Genomic DNA, 16,029 nt, shown 5'->3' with positions numbered 1-16,029 from the left:
AGCCCTTTAAGGTTCCCTACCAAACTTTTTCCACTTGACAAGAGAATTTTATGTCCAAGTTTTAAACAATCTCATCAAAACCTTGCAACATTACTTAGACATTTTTATCATAACTTACTTTTTTCAATTTAAGAATAACACTTCCCTTTTTTTTCTTTGCAATAACTATCAAATGTTCGGGAGGTATTAAGAAAAGAGAATACACCGTGTAATTGGTACACAAGTATGTAAGAATATTTTGTAGTTGGAGCAAGAAAAAGATTTTTACGTGATTACAATTTTTTTACACGATACAGAGTTTAATCATGGTAGGTCATCATTTTCTTTTTCGATTGTGAAATTTTGTCACATAAGTTCTTATATATTTTTTTATATTTGTTATTCCATTCTAATTTCTCGATTATCCTCATTTTATCACAAAATTGAAGTAGAAATGTTTTTCCGACATCTTTATCCAACTTATTTTAAAAGAGAAATAAGAACAAATGATACGTATATTTATTTAAGCCTCTCCTCTCGATAAAACAATATAACTTTATACATAAAAAACGAAAGATGACACTTTCATCAAAGAATCTAACAGTTAGATTTATATAAACTTTCCATCAAAACCCATTTGAGTCAGCATGCTTATGAGGTATAGTCCCACTTAACTTTGTCATCTACTTGACCATTTCAAGCTTGAGCACCACACAAAATTCCTGTCTTCCCTGCCTTTTCCTTCTATGAAGGCAACCATTGATAGTGATTCCCAACAGTTGCATCCTCAAAAATGGCCCTTGCCAACAAAGAAACCACTTTCTCAAACACTTCTTTTTCATAGCTTTTACTTATACATATTTATGTTCGTAGGACATGATACTTTGAAAAAACCATTTACATCACAATAATAATATATTTAATTAAAGGAAAAGAATATGACCTATAAAAGAAAGAAAAATCTATATACAAATATAATGTTTGCCACATATACTTAAATATACTCAAGTTAGAGAGTGAAAAACTATTAACCTATACGTTGGGCATGTCCCACGTTTTGTGAGGCTAGCTAGGGCCTCAACCTTTGTCAAGACCGAGTGTAGAATTTTGAGTGTAGGGTGAAGTTTGACTCGAGTCTCGTCTCTTTCCTGATCCCATTGCCTATGTACTTCACCAAATGTTGATTATGTCATTTGGTCCAAAATCACCTGTAATACTATATTCAATAATTTAGTTAAATTTGGAAGTATGCTTACAATGTGTTTGAAATTACTTATAGAAGGATTAAAATATAATATTCTAAAACTTACTTACCAAACGAAAATCAAATTTAAGATTCAGGTAATAAAAGTGTAATATTTTAAAACCTAAAGACTATATAGAATATTATAATCTAAAGTGTAAAATTTAGTTAACTTTTTAAAATTGACCTATTTCACTCAATTTTAAAAGTTTAAAGATTAAACTTGTAATTTATCGTGTATCTTTACTAATATCATTTTCAATGAAACTCATTCCACTAACCGCACCATGGCATTAAAATTATTCTTATTCTTTATAGATCCAAAACGACGTGCGTTTGTGGTCGTCAACTCCTAATATTTTTTGTCGTTTTGGCGTTGACGAAATTTGAACGATATGTCGTTTTCATAACCAATATATATGAAAAGGGAGAATAAAAAAACTAAATGACAGGTCGTCACAGTCACGCACCAATAATTCGAGCGAAGGATTCACAATCGCTTGAAGGCGGGTGAGAAACGATTTTCTTTTTCAGTAGTTGGGCGGCAACCAAACGCAACGATCAAAACGATTCAATTTTTTTCTTATTATTATAAATTCTTCTTTTTTTCCTATTCAAATCAACGACGAATCGTTCAGGGCAACAAAAAGTTGCCCTTTCTTACCAAATCTGTAAATCCTTTGAGATTTTATACCTTTTGGATCAAACCCAGAATTTTTTTTCCCATTTCGATCGCATTAAAACCCTAGATTTCTTCCTAGGAATTTGATTCGTTAGGTAATGAATTATTTTAGCTGTATTGTTCTGTAACTTTACTTTTATGAATTCATCTGTTTCGTTTTTGAAATGGGGCTGCGGGTATTCTTTAGAAATTGATCTCCTGGATCTCTTTTTTATTGTAGATTATACGATTAAATTGTGTATTGTATCGATTCCTTGTTCATTTTGGGGATGACCGACCCAGAATAGCGATTGTTGCATATTTTTTTGAGGGGGTTTTGTTTTTGAATCTTTGAAAATTTTTGGATGGTGAAGAAGAGGAGAAATTGTAACCAAAGAAAGGGGGAAGAGGAATTATACACGAATTGTTAGTTCATGTTTACTTTTCCTTCTTGAGATATTCTTATGTTGGTTAATGAATCTTATTTCTGATTCATCTTTTTGCAGGTTTTCTATATATATTAGATAGATTGAGGAAATGGGGGAGGAGGAAGTGCTTATTTTGAAAACAGAAAATTGGGATGAAGTTATGATGCCAATAGTTCCTAAGAAGAGGAATGTTTCTATTCCCATTATTCCCAATTCCCCAGAAGTAAAATGTTGCAGTTCTGGTTGTGCTTTTTCCAGATTGGAACATTGTAATTTGGAGTCATTAAAACGTTCTAAATCAGCTATGAAGCTTGGTGGTTTGATATTGTTTTATACCATAGCTATAGTAGTAGAGATTATTGGTGGTTTGAGAGCTAATAGTCTTGCTGTAATGACCGATGCAGTTCACTTGCTCAGTGATGTTGCTGGTTTCGCTGCTTCCCTCTTTGCAGTTTGGGTTTCGGGTTGGGAGGCAACACCGCAACACTCGTTCGGGTATAACCGTCTTGAAGTTTTAGGTGCCCTTGTGTCTGTACAGCTTATATGGCTGATTTCGGGGGTCTTAATCTACCAGGCAATCAACCGGATTCTTGGCCAAAAGACCAAGGTGGATGGTTTTCTCATGTTTGCCATTGCAGCTTTTGGATTCATTCTTAACTTGTTTATGGTTATATGGCTTGGCCATAGCCACGACTCTCATTCATCTCATTGTTGTCATCATGATCATCATTCTCACTCTCATCAACATCACTTGGATCATGAATCTGATCATGAGAATGAGGAGATTTACACATTAACCAAACAAGAAGGTGGTTCTTTGGCTTCACAGGGCAATAGTTCAACCTTGGACATAAATATCCAAGGTGCTTATCTTCATGTCATTACTGATATGATTCAATCTATCGGTGTGATGATTGCTGGAGTTATTCTATGGTTTAAACCCGACTGGATCGTTGTTGATTTAATCTGCACTCTTGTATTTTCTGTTCTTTCTTTAGCTACTACTTTCTCTATGCTTAGACATACAGCTGGTATATTGATGGAAGGAACACCTAAGGAGGTCAATATTGAGATCCTAGAAAATGACCTCAAGAACATAAAAGGGGTCCATGATTTGCATGACTTACACATTTGGTCCATAACGGTCGGAAAAGTCGTTTTGTCGTGCCATGTTGTTGCCGAACCCGGAGTTTGTACTAGGGAGCTAATTTTGAAGATTAGAAACCTTTGCGAAAAGAGATACAATATAGTTCATACCACCATACAAGTTGAGTAGGAGAATGGGGAAGTGAAAGCAATGGAAAGGGAATGTGATAAATTGTACTTGTTGCCTTCAGTTAGTATTATTGAATTATCATTCACATGGCATACATCTACTCTTCTTTGAGTTCAACAATATATGAGATGGAAAACTCGAATCTTTGATCTTTTAGACGAGAGTACATTTTTTTTTTAATATTGGTTAAGCTATGTTCATGTTAACAACATCTACTTTCTCTATCATTTTCTTAAAATATTAGAAAATTTAACAAGTTCTTAGGTTTGTAACAAGACTTTTATCCACAATGTACATTCATTTATTTGTTATTTGTTCTTGAATCTCTGAACACCAGTAATTGTTCTATGAATGAACTCTCTGATCTCACATTCCCACAATTTTATGAAGGTAGATAGAATTTCGCTATTGGGTTATAAATGTGTGTCGAAGTCTTAGTTTGAAACCAATGGCTAATAGATTAAAAAGAGTAAAATACATTTTTTTGGGTTTAGACTTAGTTTCGAGTTTTGAAAAACTAACACTTTTGGTCATTGGAATTTTAATTTAAGTTCTATTTGATTTTAGTTTTGAAAGTTACATATTGGGTCTCCGATTTGTATTTAGTTTCTAACTAGACCTTAAAGTTTAAAATTGATTTTGAAATGATCTCTAGTAGAGTTGACGTTAGTCAACTTAACCGAATGTTGGCGTAGGCTTAAAGTTTGAAATTGATTTTGAAATGGTCTCTAGTAGAGTTGACGTCGGTAGACTTAACGGAATGTTGACGTAGGCTTAAAGTTTGTAATTGTCTTTGAAGTGGTCTCTAATAGGGTTGACATAAGTCAACTTAATGGAATGTTGACTTAAGCTTAAAATTGATTTTGAAATGGTCTCTAGTAGAGCTGACCTCAGTTGAGTTAGCAGAATGATGATATGGTAACATGTTTTTTAAACTGTGATCACATATAATTTTTAATGAGTTAGGAATTGTTTTTTATATTTTTTATACTCTAAAACCGATTAGAAACTAATTGCAAACTTTAGAGACCAACTAGAAATGAAATTTAAATTTTGAGAATCAAAACACATGACTTGTGTATCAATTTGAAACTATAGTCTACAAAATTGGAGTGAAAAGAGAGGAGAAAAGCAACATAAATTATGTTGAATGGACCATTTTCAAATCAATATTTTACAAATGTCCATCCATTGTGAGATTTTTTTTGTGGAATTTTTAAGCTATTTTTTTCTTACTAATTTACCCTCCTATCAAACTACTCACTATTCATTGATAATATTATTTTAATTTATTTGTTTCCCAATAGACATGAACCATTTAAGGTAATTAATTGTTTAACTAATTATATACCACTACTATATAGTTATTACTAATCTATTATTTTCCAATCTTACTCAAATGTTACATTCCAATAGATTTTCAAATTGTACAAATATTTTATGGTCACAAAAAAAACTTATACATGGATGTCAATTTTATTTCATTATCTCTGTTATTTTATATTTTCTTTTTAATCAATTATATGCTGATAAAATAGACGCTTAAAAAAAATAATATCGATATAACTGGAATTTCTTATAGTGATCATCACTAAATTATGTTCGCGCACATAACTTTTAGATTTTAAATTTTGGTATTTAGTAATAAGGACTTCTATGATTTAAGGCTGGATTGTGCTATGTTAAAAAAATTATTTTTATTATATTTTTCAAGTTGTAATGTAGTTGTCTAAGTAGATAAGTCAATAATTACTATTGTGATTAATGAAGGTATAAGAAATTGAAATATCAAATTGTAATTTTTTTGGTCTCGTTTGATAATTATTGTTTAAAATTGTGTTTATTTTTTCTCAATTTCTTACGATTGTTTTCATTTTGCCTAAGTAAAATAGTTGTTTTTTTTTTTTTTTTTTTTTTTTTTTAAATTTTAAAAAGAAAAATAGTTTTTTAAGAACTAATTTTCTTTAGATTTAAAACCTGACTTGGTTTTTTAAAACACGAATAGAAAATAGATAGCAAAACAACGAAACCAATAGATGGGTGTTTATATACTTAATTTTCAAACACAAAAATACAAAAAACGAAATAGTTAACAAACGAGATTTTGTCACACCAAAAAATGTGCCCCGTTTGGTATCTATTTCGTTTTTTATTTTTGGTTTTTGAAAATTAAGTATATTTCCTCATAATTTATTATAATGATATGCAATCTTTCTCAAGTACAAAATTTGAATTCTTAATCAAAATCCAAAAAGAAATAATAATTATTTTTTAGAAAAACTTTTTTTTTTTTAATTTGACTTGATTATTTAAAACACGGGTAAAAAATAGATAACAAAACAAAAAATTTAGAGATGAAGTGAAAAAAAATAAAAGAACCAAATAGTTATCAATCAGGATTAATCCGATGGATTTTTTTTTTTTCTTTTTTCACACACGAGGAAGAATATTTTGCTTTTGATATTTCGTTTACTACTATCGTTTAGGAACAAAAAATGGAATAAAATCTATAGGTGCTGATATTATTTACTTTTATGCATGGCAAAAGTGTAGAAGAAAAGACGTAAAAGAATAAAAATTATATGAAAAAAATAAGAAAAAAGGAATATAGAACCAAAAAGAAAATGTGTGATACTCTTTGCCCTTTCAATACAAATCTCATTCCCTTCCATATAAAAATTCGTTCTAGATTTTTATGAGACAAAGATACTAAAAATCTTAAATTATGTTAAAATATCATTTTCTATTTTAGTCGATGTAATTTCAATAAATTTTAAATAAAATTTTTAAAGTTAATTTTTATCAAAATTGGTTAATGATAGTAATAATTTTTATATAACTAATGGTACCATGTGAATATATTTTCACAATTTATAAATGAAATGTTAATAGGGATAATTTTTTTAAAAAAATAACACGAGAACAAAACTAACTCTAGGGATTAATTTTATTATTTATGAAAAGTACATAAATTAAAATTAGTCATTTAAAAATATATAGGTCAAAATGTAAAAAAACCTAAAATACATGAACAAAATGGTATTTTAACTAATAGATTATATTCATATTTGTAATCTACTTTACGTCTAGAATCTACTTTATTTCTTGAGTCTTGTAGCACTATCACTATGAACGTGAGAGAATTTAATGTCACTTTGTTGTTCTCTAAGTCTAAGTTTTATTAAATTCTTACATATAATATTTATTTTAAGAAAAACGTTATAAAACAATGATAATCTGAAAAGTAGACTTCATTTGATTAGATTTGATGTTGTGTACTTGTATTTTAAATTTGTACTAACATTTGGGCCCACTTCCAACTCTATAATAAAAAAGCATAAACTGATTAACAAGTGGAGGAGACACAATCCAATTGTGTTTGGAAATTACACTAATATCATTACTATTAGTGTTATTGTTATTGTAATTTACAATACGAGAATTATGAATTTGTCACATTTACTGTTGTCATTACTGTTTGTCCCTAAACTATAACGGTAACGATGAATGTGATAGATTTATCATTGTAAATAAATATGATAAAAAACAATCTATTTACGTTTACGATTGATTTGTCAATAGAAATTCATTATAATTAGACCAATATTCATTATAGATTGATCAATGTGATCTCTGGTTTCGGAAAAGAGTGAATTTTAAAGAATTCAAGAACTTAAAAAGGACTAAGTTTGTGATTATTGAAGTTGTTTTAAGTGCCAAATAAACGCGAACTTGAAAATTGAGGGACGAAAGAGGTAATTTGGCCTTTTTGATAACTTAGACTATAATTTAGCCAAAAGTTTGTTGTGAATGTGATGTCAAAAGGAAGACCAAAACGAAGAAGAATCGAAAGCTTTTTTTCTTCAGAGGGAGAGAGAACAAGAATCTCTCTCAAGTTCGAGCGAAATGAAGAAGGAAGAGACTGTAAAATTGATCAGCGCCGAGGGTTTTGAGTTCGTGATTCACAAGGATGCTGCCATGGTTTCTCAGACGATTCGAAATATGCTTACTTCCCCAGGTCTCCTTCTTTCATTCTCAATCTTTCTTCATTAATCCACTTTCTGAGGCTTATGATCTCATTTTTATTTCTTGCTTATGTATTGAGAAGGATGTATTAGGTGAAATCTTGGAATGGTTGTTTTATTTTGAGAATTTTCATATTTAGGGCTTTGTTTTACTTTTTTTAGTTTTCATGGATAGGCAATTTTGCTGAATCGCAGCACAGAGAAGTGACTTTTCCTGAGATTAGCACCACCATTCTCGAGAAGATTTGCCAATATTTTTACTGGAATCTTCAATTCGCCAGGTTTTCATTTCTTCTTTTTGATGTCAACTTTTCTCTAATTCTGATTAATCTGAGATGAATTGCCTGACTTTCTGGTAATTTTGCTTGAACTGGTTCTGTACTGATGGTTACTATTTGAAATGGGTATTGTTTTCTCTGAATCACGTGGGGATGGATCTTTTGATGCTTAGAGCCTGTTTGGATTTACTTTCTTAGTGCGGAAAAAAGTGTTTTTGAGTACTAAAATAATGTTTTAAGCACTTAGAAAGTCAATTCAATTCAAACAAGTGTTTAGTTTCTCAACCCCAGTCAGTACTACCTTACAAATTAGTGTTTGAAAAAGATATGAGTTATGGATGTTATTGTAGTTCTTGTTACCATTCTTGTCCATGATCTTGTTCTTCTTAATTTATTTTTGAAATGCCTTGTTAATGTAGGATTGCGTCCACTTCAATTTATTGAAAATAGAAAATTTGAGTGCAGGGCATCTAATTCTGCCATTTTGACTGTGCAGATTGATCTTCTTAGTCTGAAATTTTAGGTTTGTTTAGTGAAAAAAGAAGAGAATCTTCTGAGAAACAAAATAAAACGGATAGAAAATTTCAGCGATGTTTGATCCTGATTAACTTGTCCTATCACCATCCATGTTTCTATAGATGTATACTTTTTGTTGTTTTTGTGTAAGAGAGGTGTTGTAAGCATACTTGTAACTTAGAACTGCCTATAGAGTTCTTACAATTGGATTTAGGAGTCAAATGTTTTGCTCCACAATATGACATTACATGAGTGTAATGAAGTAAGGCTAGACAGCTGATAATGACAAGCCTCCTATACTACATCTCACACCCATTTGAAACATTATTCATAAACATGTGAACAGAATTGAGAGAGTATGCTCTTCTCAGTATTGCAACTTGTTACTTGCTAAAGTGATTTTTGTTGCATGTGGGAGAGTGCATGCTTATGAATTTAGATAAATTTGTACAAAGTTTTGAATGACAAGCCTCCTAGATTGGGTCTCACGCCTATTTAAAACATTATTCATAAATATTTTAGCAGAATTGGGCTAGAGTAAGCCCTTCTCATAAATGCAACTTGCCAGAGTGTTTCAATGGCATGTGGGAGAGTGCATGCTTATGGATTTAGGTAAATTTTGTACAAAGGTTTGGATAGACGAGTGTGTAAATGTTTTGGTCATTTGCTCATTGGTGGACAACAGATGAAATTACACTTCCCATATAAACATATGTAGTTATGTAGTTCTCATTTTCTGGCAAACTTATGGGGGAATCAACTGATTAAAGACTATGTTGTTAATACTCATGTCATGTGTGCACCTCTGCATTCTCTTTGGTTCTTGTTTCATTCTTTAACTCTGTTGTCACGGACATTGATTTCTTTCTTTTTGTCAGTGGGAAAGAGACCGAGTTCCCTATTGAACCAGAATTGACTCTTGAGTTGATGATGGCTGCCAACTATCTCCATACATGAAATATGTAACCTCTCTGCATTCTTCCACCCGTAATCAGGTGGCAATTTTATGTGATAGAAATAGATATCCTTGACTAATAGATTGTCAGTAAAGTTCACTATAATACTTCCCTTGTTTTTTTTAGGAATACATACTTGTGGATGATATTGTTGTTTCATTTCACTCATTGGAACTCCATGTCAACTACTGAGCACTGGATGATCATTTAAAGCTGTGGATTAAAGAATCTGGATGTTGAGTACTTACCTAGCCTCACTCAGATGAGAAATAGTATTACACCTAAGCCATCTTTGTTTCCATAATCTTTTGTTTTAAGGAGATATTGGTTGATGGATCTTCAGAAATTACATTTTGGTAAAGTCATGTGTTGTTGTAGGACTTTAGATTTTGGCTTAAAGCATTAAATCAACTAATAAACGTTCGAGTCGAAGAATCACTCTTGGGTCCATTTTGATAGATTCTACTTGATTGATTACCTAGAATGAGTTAGAATCTCCAATTTCATCCATTGTACTATTTTATCATCTTGGAAGCTCCATTATATTTCAAAATTAGAACTACTTTTCTCTTCCCCTCTTCATGGCAAATGTAAACTAATATCTACATTCCCAAGGACATTGGCCATTGAACATTTTTTGTTTTTTTTAGTACAATTGAAAACATTCTTGTTTGTACTTTTTGTCTTTTGGGAATGCCTTCTTCATCTTCTCTGTGCCAAGGGAGTATGTTCTTCCTTTAACAAGTGAGTACTACACTCAAATGTATGAGTAATTTTTTTTTTTATTAAAAAAAAAGAGTAAATAGATGAGAGTCAATCAGTCAAATTTTGTTTCTTGGGTGACTTTTATTGTAGTGTTTGAGGTTCTCTTTATGCAGTGTCTTGGTTCATATAAGAAGAATAATGGTTTATAGAAAGGTACTTGAACTGGTGTTTTTTAAATTTAAAAAAATTAAAAAATAATGATAGTAGGAAAGAGAGTATTCATTTGAAGAGGAGATCCCAATTTTAGATGTTGGTGGAAATATGGATTTTTTTTTTCAAAGGTATTGTAATTAATAAGAATTGTATATATATATATAAAGAAAATGAAAGACCTCCCTCCTTCACAAACATGTTTTCTTTTTGAGAAATTTGTTCAAACTAACCCCAAAAAAAACTTTTATGTAATTGACGTTTTTTTGAAAACTCGTTTTTTTTTCTTTTTAACTTTTTACATATGAAATACCAAGATTACCCTCACTTTTAAAATGCTTCACTTCTCTGTATTTCCTCAGTCTATTTTGTTGTTCTTGTTCAATAACTACAATACTTCCTTCAATGCAACACCAATATTCCATTCTAATTCTCTAATATTCCATTCTAATTCTCTGCTAACATTTATTCTCCACTAACCTTCTCCATCAACATTCAATATTATTGATATCAAGCATGGAGACAAGTAATGAATGATTACTATCAGTTTCTTTACAATAACTTTCATTGTCTGTGTATTCCACTCTCACTTTTAGATTCTTTACAACAGCTTGATCGATCGCTTTCAGCTTTTTGCACTTTCGTAGGTTTAGAACAAACAAAATATGTATATTCGAAGAAGACGATCATTCATTTTACACAAGGATGATCAGAATGGTAAGTTTACTATAACTCAAAATCAACAATATTTGTCATATATCATAATGATTGTTTACCACTGGTTAAAGATCAATGACGCTACTTTGCATATTTGTGTTTTATGGTGGGGAATGGACTAGATCAATCGAAATCTATTCCAAGCGATCATAAACAAAATATACACAAATACAAAATACTAGAGAAAGCTAAATCATGAACATATTCTTTAAAAAAACAACGAAAATCAAATCATAACGTCGTATAAAAATAATTTTCCTGCTTGAAGAGGAAATTGAAATCACTACCATGTATAATGCTTAGAGAAACGATAAACATACCTTTTAGAGAAATGAACAAGGGTGGAAATGATCGGAGGAACGGTCAAAATGCTTAGATGAACAATGGAAACTATCAGATAAACGTTTAAGAAGATTGCAAATTGTCAGAAAAATTAAGAGAAAACGTGAAACGGACAGATGAACGAATGTAAGTGAATGCGCTACGAAAAATCTTCTTACAAAAGAGAAAAGGTAAACATTTGAAAAGAGAAAAGGTAAACATTTGAAAAGTGAAGGTAAACCAGTATTTCACATTTAAATGAGCAAAACAAAAACATGTTCTTAAAAAGGGATAGATACAAGTTATTTTATTTTGGGTTAGGCAATTTTCAGCCTTTTCTGCTATGTTTGGCACATGAATTTGGATAGAATAAATTTCAAGTCCTCGAATTTTAAAACATAAAAATGATTTCAAATTCATATTTGCGTTTGGAATCAATGTGATTTGAAATCATCATGTCAAGTAAATCATTTTACTAGTATGCCCTTATGGATCTTGCAGGTGATTATTTGAATTATTAAAAAAAAATTGAAATCAAATAATATTGCGAAACATAAATAATAATAATCAATATATATATATGTTTTACAATCACATTCCTTATCCATCTTTTTTGTGTATGTTTTCCTTTAAATCTGGATGAAATATAAATAAATACTTCACCACCCTTTAACCCTTTATAATTATGGTATATATATATATTTTATAGCTTACAAAATACCTTTGATCCTGAACTTTCAAAGAAGTAAAATTTAGTCCTTAAACATTAATTTGTAATAATTTAGTTTATGTGCTTTCAATTTGATAATAATTTAGTCTTGAATTTTATTACGTAATAGTTTAGTTTTTATACTTTGAAAATTATAAAAATTTAGTCTCTAACGTGGAAAAAAAAAATCAAAATTAGATGTGAACTTTTAATATTTTATCATGTAAATATTGTATTGGGTAATATTATTGAGTATTATTTGCTTAACAGTTTATTATGTATAAAATGTCATTAAACTTTACCATTAATTTCTATCCATCGTTACAAATTAAGGTTGATTAAATTGTTACTGTAAGAAATATGAAAGTTGAGAAACTAAAATCTGTTTTTAACCTAAGACATATACTTTCTGTTTCTGAACTCTTCTCCACCGCCGCACCTATGGGTTTTCTTTCTCTAAATTCTGGCTTGCATCCTTTTCTCTTTCCTTTGTTCAGTTTCTTTCTTCAATTTCAACCAATTCGTAATTAGGGGTAGCTTTAGAACGAGATCAAATTTATTCTCCCTATGTTCTGGTTCTGATGCCTCTCATAAATGACAAAACCCACAGTGCTCCACTCCTGTTCGTGAAGATTCTTCTCATTCCACTGTGAACTTGAGCGGTAATAATCCGATGGCAATTCGGTGGTTTTCCAGGTCGAAATTGCCCATTTTTGCTTCGGTATTTCTACGAGGTCTGACAAGGAGACCAATTAGAGATAGCTCATTACCAGTTAAATCGACGATTACTGGATTTCAGCCGGATTCGAGCCGACCCTTATGGGGATTCCGGCTATATCACGATGGGAGGCCACGGGGACCCCTTTGGAGAAGCCGGAAAGCAATTGGGAAAGAAGCGCTTTTTGTTATTCAGGGATTAAAGAGATTCAAGGAAGATGAAGAGAAACTCGAGAAGTTCATGAAGAGTCATGTTTTGAGGCTCTTGAAATTGGATATGATTTCTGTGCTTGGTGAACTTGAGCGGCAGGAAGAGGTTGCTTTAGCTGTCAAGGTTACTTCCCTCTTCCTTTTCTTCAGTATGTTCCGTGTCCTTTTTGTAGCTCTTTCTGGATCTTCACATTGATTTTAGGTTTTACTTCATGGGTCGTTTCAGAAATTGATAATGGGCTTCTGTAATCTTGCTCTTGTTTGTTGTCACTGCAACGTCTTTCTTTATCTTGTTAGTTGATACTGTGAGTTTTTACTTTAGGTGAATAACTTTGCTGATGCTGCATTCAAGCTTTTATTCTGCTCTTGGATTTCAAAGATTTTGTTTCTCAGCTTCTAGGTTTCTTAGTATGAATATGACGTTCTTTGACTGTTGCGCTGCCTCCTTTCATGGAGCTATTGTGCAGTTTTTTCAAGTTGCAACTCTTCCCTTCTTTTTGCATTGCAGTGGTTGAAGCATGCTTAAGGAAGTTCATAGAGGAAGTAAATTCATGTATTGGTGTTCCTTTTGAACTTTTAGCTTGATTTATGTCAATATTGCTCGTGTGTTCAAAATATTTTCTTCCTTGTGAATACTGCCATGTTGCTCTCTTGTTCGACTGTGTTCTGCCCCTTTAAGTGCTTATCAGATCTACATCAAACGTTTTGTATGAATTAAGTTCTCAAATGCGAAACCTAGTTCATTTTAGTTGCGTGTGGAAACATTTTCTTCTACATTCTTTTATCTTCAACTCGAGATTAAATTGCTTTTACTTCATTGTTTCTGGGTCCCCTACATGCTTGTTGGAATTTCCAGATATTTAGGTTGATTCAAAAGCAAGACTGGTACAAGCCTGATGTTTTTATATATAAAGACTTGATTATTGCATTAGCTAGAAGTAAAAAGATGGATGATGCAATGAAGTTATGGGAGAGCATGAGAGAGGAGAATTTATTCCCTGACTCTCAAACGTATACCGAAGTCATCAGAGGTTTCTTGAGATATGGATCTCCTTCTGATGCAATGAACATATATGAGGATATGAAGAAGTCTCCAGATCCACCAGATGAGTTGCCATTTAGAATTTTGTTGAAAGGCCTTTTGCCACACCCCCTTTTGAGAAACAGAGTAAAGCAAGATTTTGAGGAGCTCTTTCCTGACCAGCATGTGTATGATCCACCAGAAGAGATATTCGGCCTACGTTGAGGTATGTTTTATGCAACCCTTTCTTCCTCTTTAAATATTTCTTCTCAATTAAAGTTGATTTTTTTTGCTTGTATTCTGAAGGTTGGTAGCAGTTTGTAGGTAGTCATAGTAGGTCATTCGCCATTGTAGGTTATAAATTCAAAATCCTTAAGTTACTTGTGACATTTAATATCCTACAAGTTTTTAAAGACCAAATATTTCTCACTTTTTCGAAGTAATGGGAAAACGATCAAAACGTTCCTGTGAAAGACCGTAAAATTCATGTGAAGAACACAAAGAAGGCAGGATAAAGAGTTGGTCAGATATAGAACTAAATGTGGATAGTAGTTGAGTTGAAGCCGAGAACTCTCTTAGTCTTAGGGTTCTCTTGTCTTGGATCCTTTGGGAAGAGGATCAAGTGAGTCGTGTTGTCCTTGTAAACAACTTGATGTACTGCTATCTTCTCTCGGCCCTTTAAATGAAATGCACCAAAACTCGTCATCTCTGCTCTGTTGAAACTATAAACAACGAGATCACCCCTTGGATGTCTTCAATATTTAGGGGTTACGAACCAACCATAGTGTCCTATTCGATAGGTGAAGAGCTTATTCTCCATCCTCCCTTTCGTGATAAAAGGTGTTTTTTCTGGCAGATTGGGGTGTGCGTTACTTTGTGGTGGCTTTGGGGAGAGAGATGATAGAATCTTCAGAAGGCACAATAGTTCTACGGATGATGTTTGGTCCCTCATTAGATTTTCAGTTTTTAGGCTATTTTGTAACTATTTGCTTAATCTGATTTCTCTGAATTGGAGCCCTTTCTTGTAGTTTGGTGTGTTTGTCCATTTATTCTCAATGAAAAGTGGAATGCATTGGTTGTCCACACTTTTGCTGGGTTAGTAGATTCATTGGAAGAGTACACCATTGTAGAATATTCTTGAATGTTGAAAGTGTTTAAAAGCACACTGTTATTAGAAAACCTTTGAAACCACTTTCTCCTTTCTATCAACCTCATCAGGGTCAGGTGCCTGTTCTTGTTTCATTGACCCTGAGTTCATCCTAATATATACACATCTGATCTTTCCCTTTTTAATTATGTCGTATTACGCATCATTTCAGCGAATCAACACGACGGTTTGTCAATGAACATTACTCTGATTTCCTTATACTTCTCCCTGCTCAAGCTGAAAGCAAAACAAGTGTGCGAAGCGTGATGATATGAATCTGCAAGGGGATGGAGTCTATATTAATGGCATTTCTCCGGATCAGTGACTTGGGATTCAAAGGAGAAGGGAAGAAGATGGTGAAATACCAAAGCTTGAATCAAATGTAGGTGTTTGTTTCTTTTTAAGAGAGTGCAGTTTGTTGAGGGATCATTGTCCAAAAAAATTCTATTTACTGAGGAATGTGAATGCCACAGAGAAATACAAATGTGTAACTTGTCCTTCAAAATTTTAAAATCTTAATTAGTCTTTTTAAGGGTTATTAATTTAACACATATTATTAAAGTAAGCTAGAAAGTTTGAAGGAATTAATTTGATTTTAATTCAATTGGTTTAGGTATATATCATCGATGAAAAAAGGGACAATCAAAATCAGATTTGAACCTTTTTATCCTCAATCATCAGAGAATTTCTCTCTTTAAAATGGATGTATTTTGAATGGCATACACACTTTATGTGTAGAATTGAAGAATTGAATCTTTGACCTTATATCAATAATACAAGTTTCATGTTTGTTGAAAAAGGTACATTTTGTTAATTCATGGATCATATAAATTCATCAAAACATTATTTTAGTAATATTTTGACCAATTGAGTTATCACTTTCCTTCTTAACATTGAAACACAATTGGTG

The 16,029-nt window shown here is 31.8% G+C and overlaps 3 protein-coding genes across 7 annotated transcripts; all 3 read left to right on the top strand.

Annotated features, from left to right (window-relative positions):
• The first annotated feature begins 1,778 nt into the window (after positions 1 to 1,778).
• On the top strand, positions 1,779 to 3,739 carry LOC120082686 (metal tolerance protein B). 2 transcript variants are annotated; one of them, XM_039037959.1, is made up of 2 exons: positions 1,779 to 1,999; positions 2,390 to 3,739. In XM_039037959.1, the coding sequence occupies exon 2, from the start codon at positions 2,421 to 2,423 to the stop codon at positions 3,585 to 3,587; it is 1,167 nt and encodes a 388-aa protein (XP_038893887.1). In that variant the 5' UTR covers positions 1,779 to 1,999; positions 2,390 to 2,420; the 3' UTR covers positions 3,588 to 3,739. The 2 variants fall into 2 exon arrangements, with proteins under 2 accessions (XP_038893887.1, XP_038893888.1); XM_039037960.1 differs by lacking the exon at positions 1,779 to 1,999 and adding an exon at positions 2,007 to 2,309.
• Positions 3,740 to 7,336: 3,597 nt separating this feature from the next.
• Positions 7,337 to 10,017, top strand: LOC120083869 (elongin-C). 2 transcript variants are annotated; one of them, XM_039039772.1, is made up of 4 exons: positions 7,337 to 7,605; positions 7,788 to 7,893; positions 9,285 to 9,368; positions 9,489 to 10,017. In XM_039039772.1, the coding sequence occupies exons 1-3, from the start codon at positions 7,494 to 7,496 to the stop codon at positions 9,361 to 9,363; spliced, it is 297 nt and encodes a 98-aa protein (XP_038895700.1). In that variant the 5' UTR covers positions 7,337 to 7,493; the 3' UTR covers positions 9,364 to 9,368; positions 9,489 to 10,017. The 2 variants fall into 2 exon arrangements, with proteins under 2 accessions (XP_038895700.1, XP_038895699.1); XM_039039771.1 differs by having other exon boundaries at positions 7,346 to 7,605; positions 9,285 to 9,401.
• A 2,402-nt stretch (positions 10,018 to 12,419) lies between these two features.
• On the top strand, positions 12,420 to 15,651 carry LOC120083792 (protein THYLAKOID ASSEMBLY 8-like, chloroplastic). 3 transcript variants are annotated; one of them, XM_039039666.1, is made up of 3 exons: positions 12,420 to 13,075; positions 13,808 to 14,198; positions 15,357 to 15,651. In XM_039039666.1, the coding sequence occupies exons 1-2, from the start codon at positions 12,698 to 12,700 to the stop codon at positions 14,195 to 14,197; spliced, it is 768 nt and encodes a 255-aa protein (XP_038895594.1). In that variant the 5' UTR covers positions 12,420 to 12,697; the 3' UTR covers position 14,198; positions 15,357 to 15,651. The 3 variants fall into 3 exon arrangements, with proteins under 3 accessions (XP_038895594.1, XP_038895595.1, XP_038895593.1); XM_039039667.1 differs by lacking the exon at positions 15,357 to 15,651 and adding an exon at positions 14,829 to 15,151; XM_039039665.1 differs by having other exon boundaries at positions 12,422 to 13,075; positions 15,292 to 15,651.
• The last annotated feature ends 378 nt before the right edge of the window (positions 15,652 to 16,029 follow it).

Source organism: Benincasa hispida, chromosome 8 (assembly GCF_009727055.1).
Source record: "Benincasa hispida cultivar B227 chromosome 8, ASM972705v1, whole genome shotgun sequence".
In the NCBI taxonomy this organism is placed as follows: Eukaryota; Viridiplantae; Streptophyta; class Magnoliopsida; order Cucurbitales; family Cucurbitaceae; genus Benincasa; species Benincasa hispida.
The sequence above is the reverse complement of the archived record's forward strand: the minus strand, read 5'-3'. Positions and strand labels throughout refer to the sequence as shown.

Coding starts and splice junctions, on each gene's coding strand:
- LOC120082686 (XM_039037959.1), top strand. CDS start 2,421: ATGGGGGAGGAGGAAGTGCTTATTTTGAAAACAGAAAATTGGGATGAA.
- LOC120083869 (XM_039039772.1), top strand. CDS start 7,494: ATGAAGAAGGAAGAGACTGTAAAATTGATCAGCGCCGAGGGTTTTGAG. Junction 7,606..7,787: donor AAATATGCTTACTTCCCCAG/GTCTCCTTCTTT, acceptor TTTCATGGATAG/GCAATTTTGCTGAATCGCAG. Junction 7,894..9,284: donor TGGAATCTTCAATTCGCCAG/GTTTTCATTTCT, acceptor TCTTTTTGTCAG/TGGGAAAGAGACCGAGTTCC.
- LOC120083792 (XM_039039666.1), top strand. CDS start 12,698: ATGGCAATTCGGTGGTTTTCCAGGTCGAAATTGCCCATTTTTGCTTCG. Junction 13,076..13,807: donor AGGTTGCTTTAGCTGTCAAG/GTTACTTCCCTC, acceptor TGGAATTTCCAG/ATATTTAGGTTGATTCAAAA.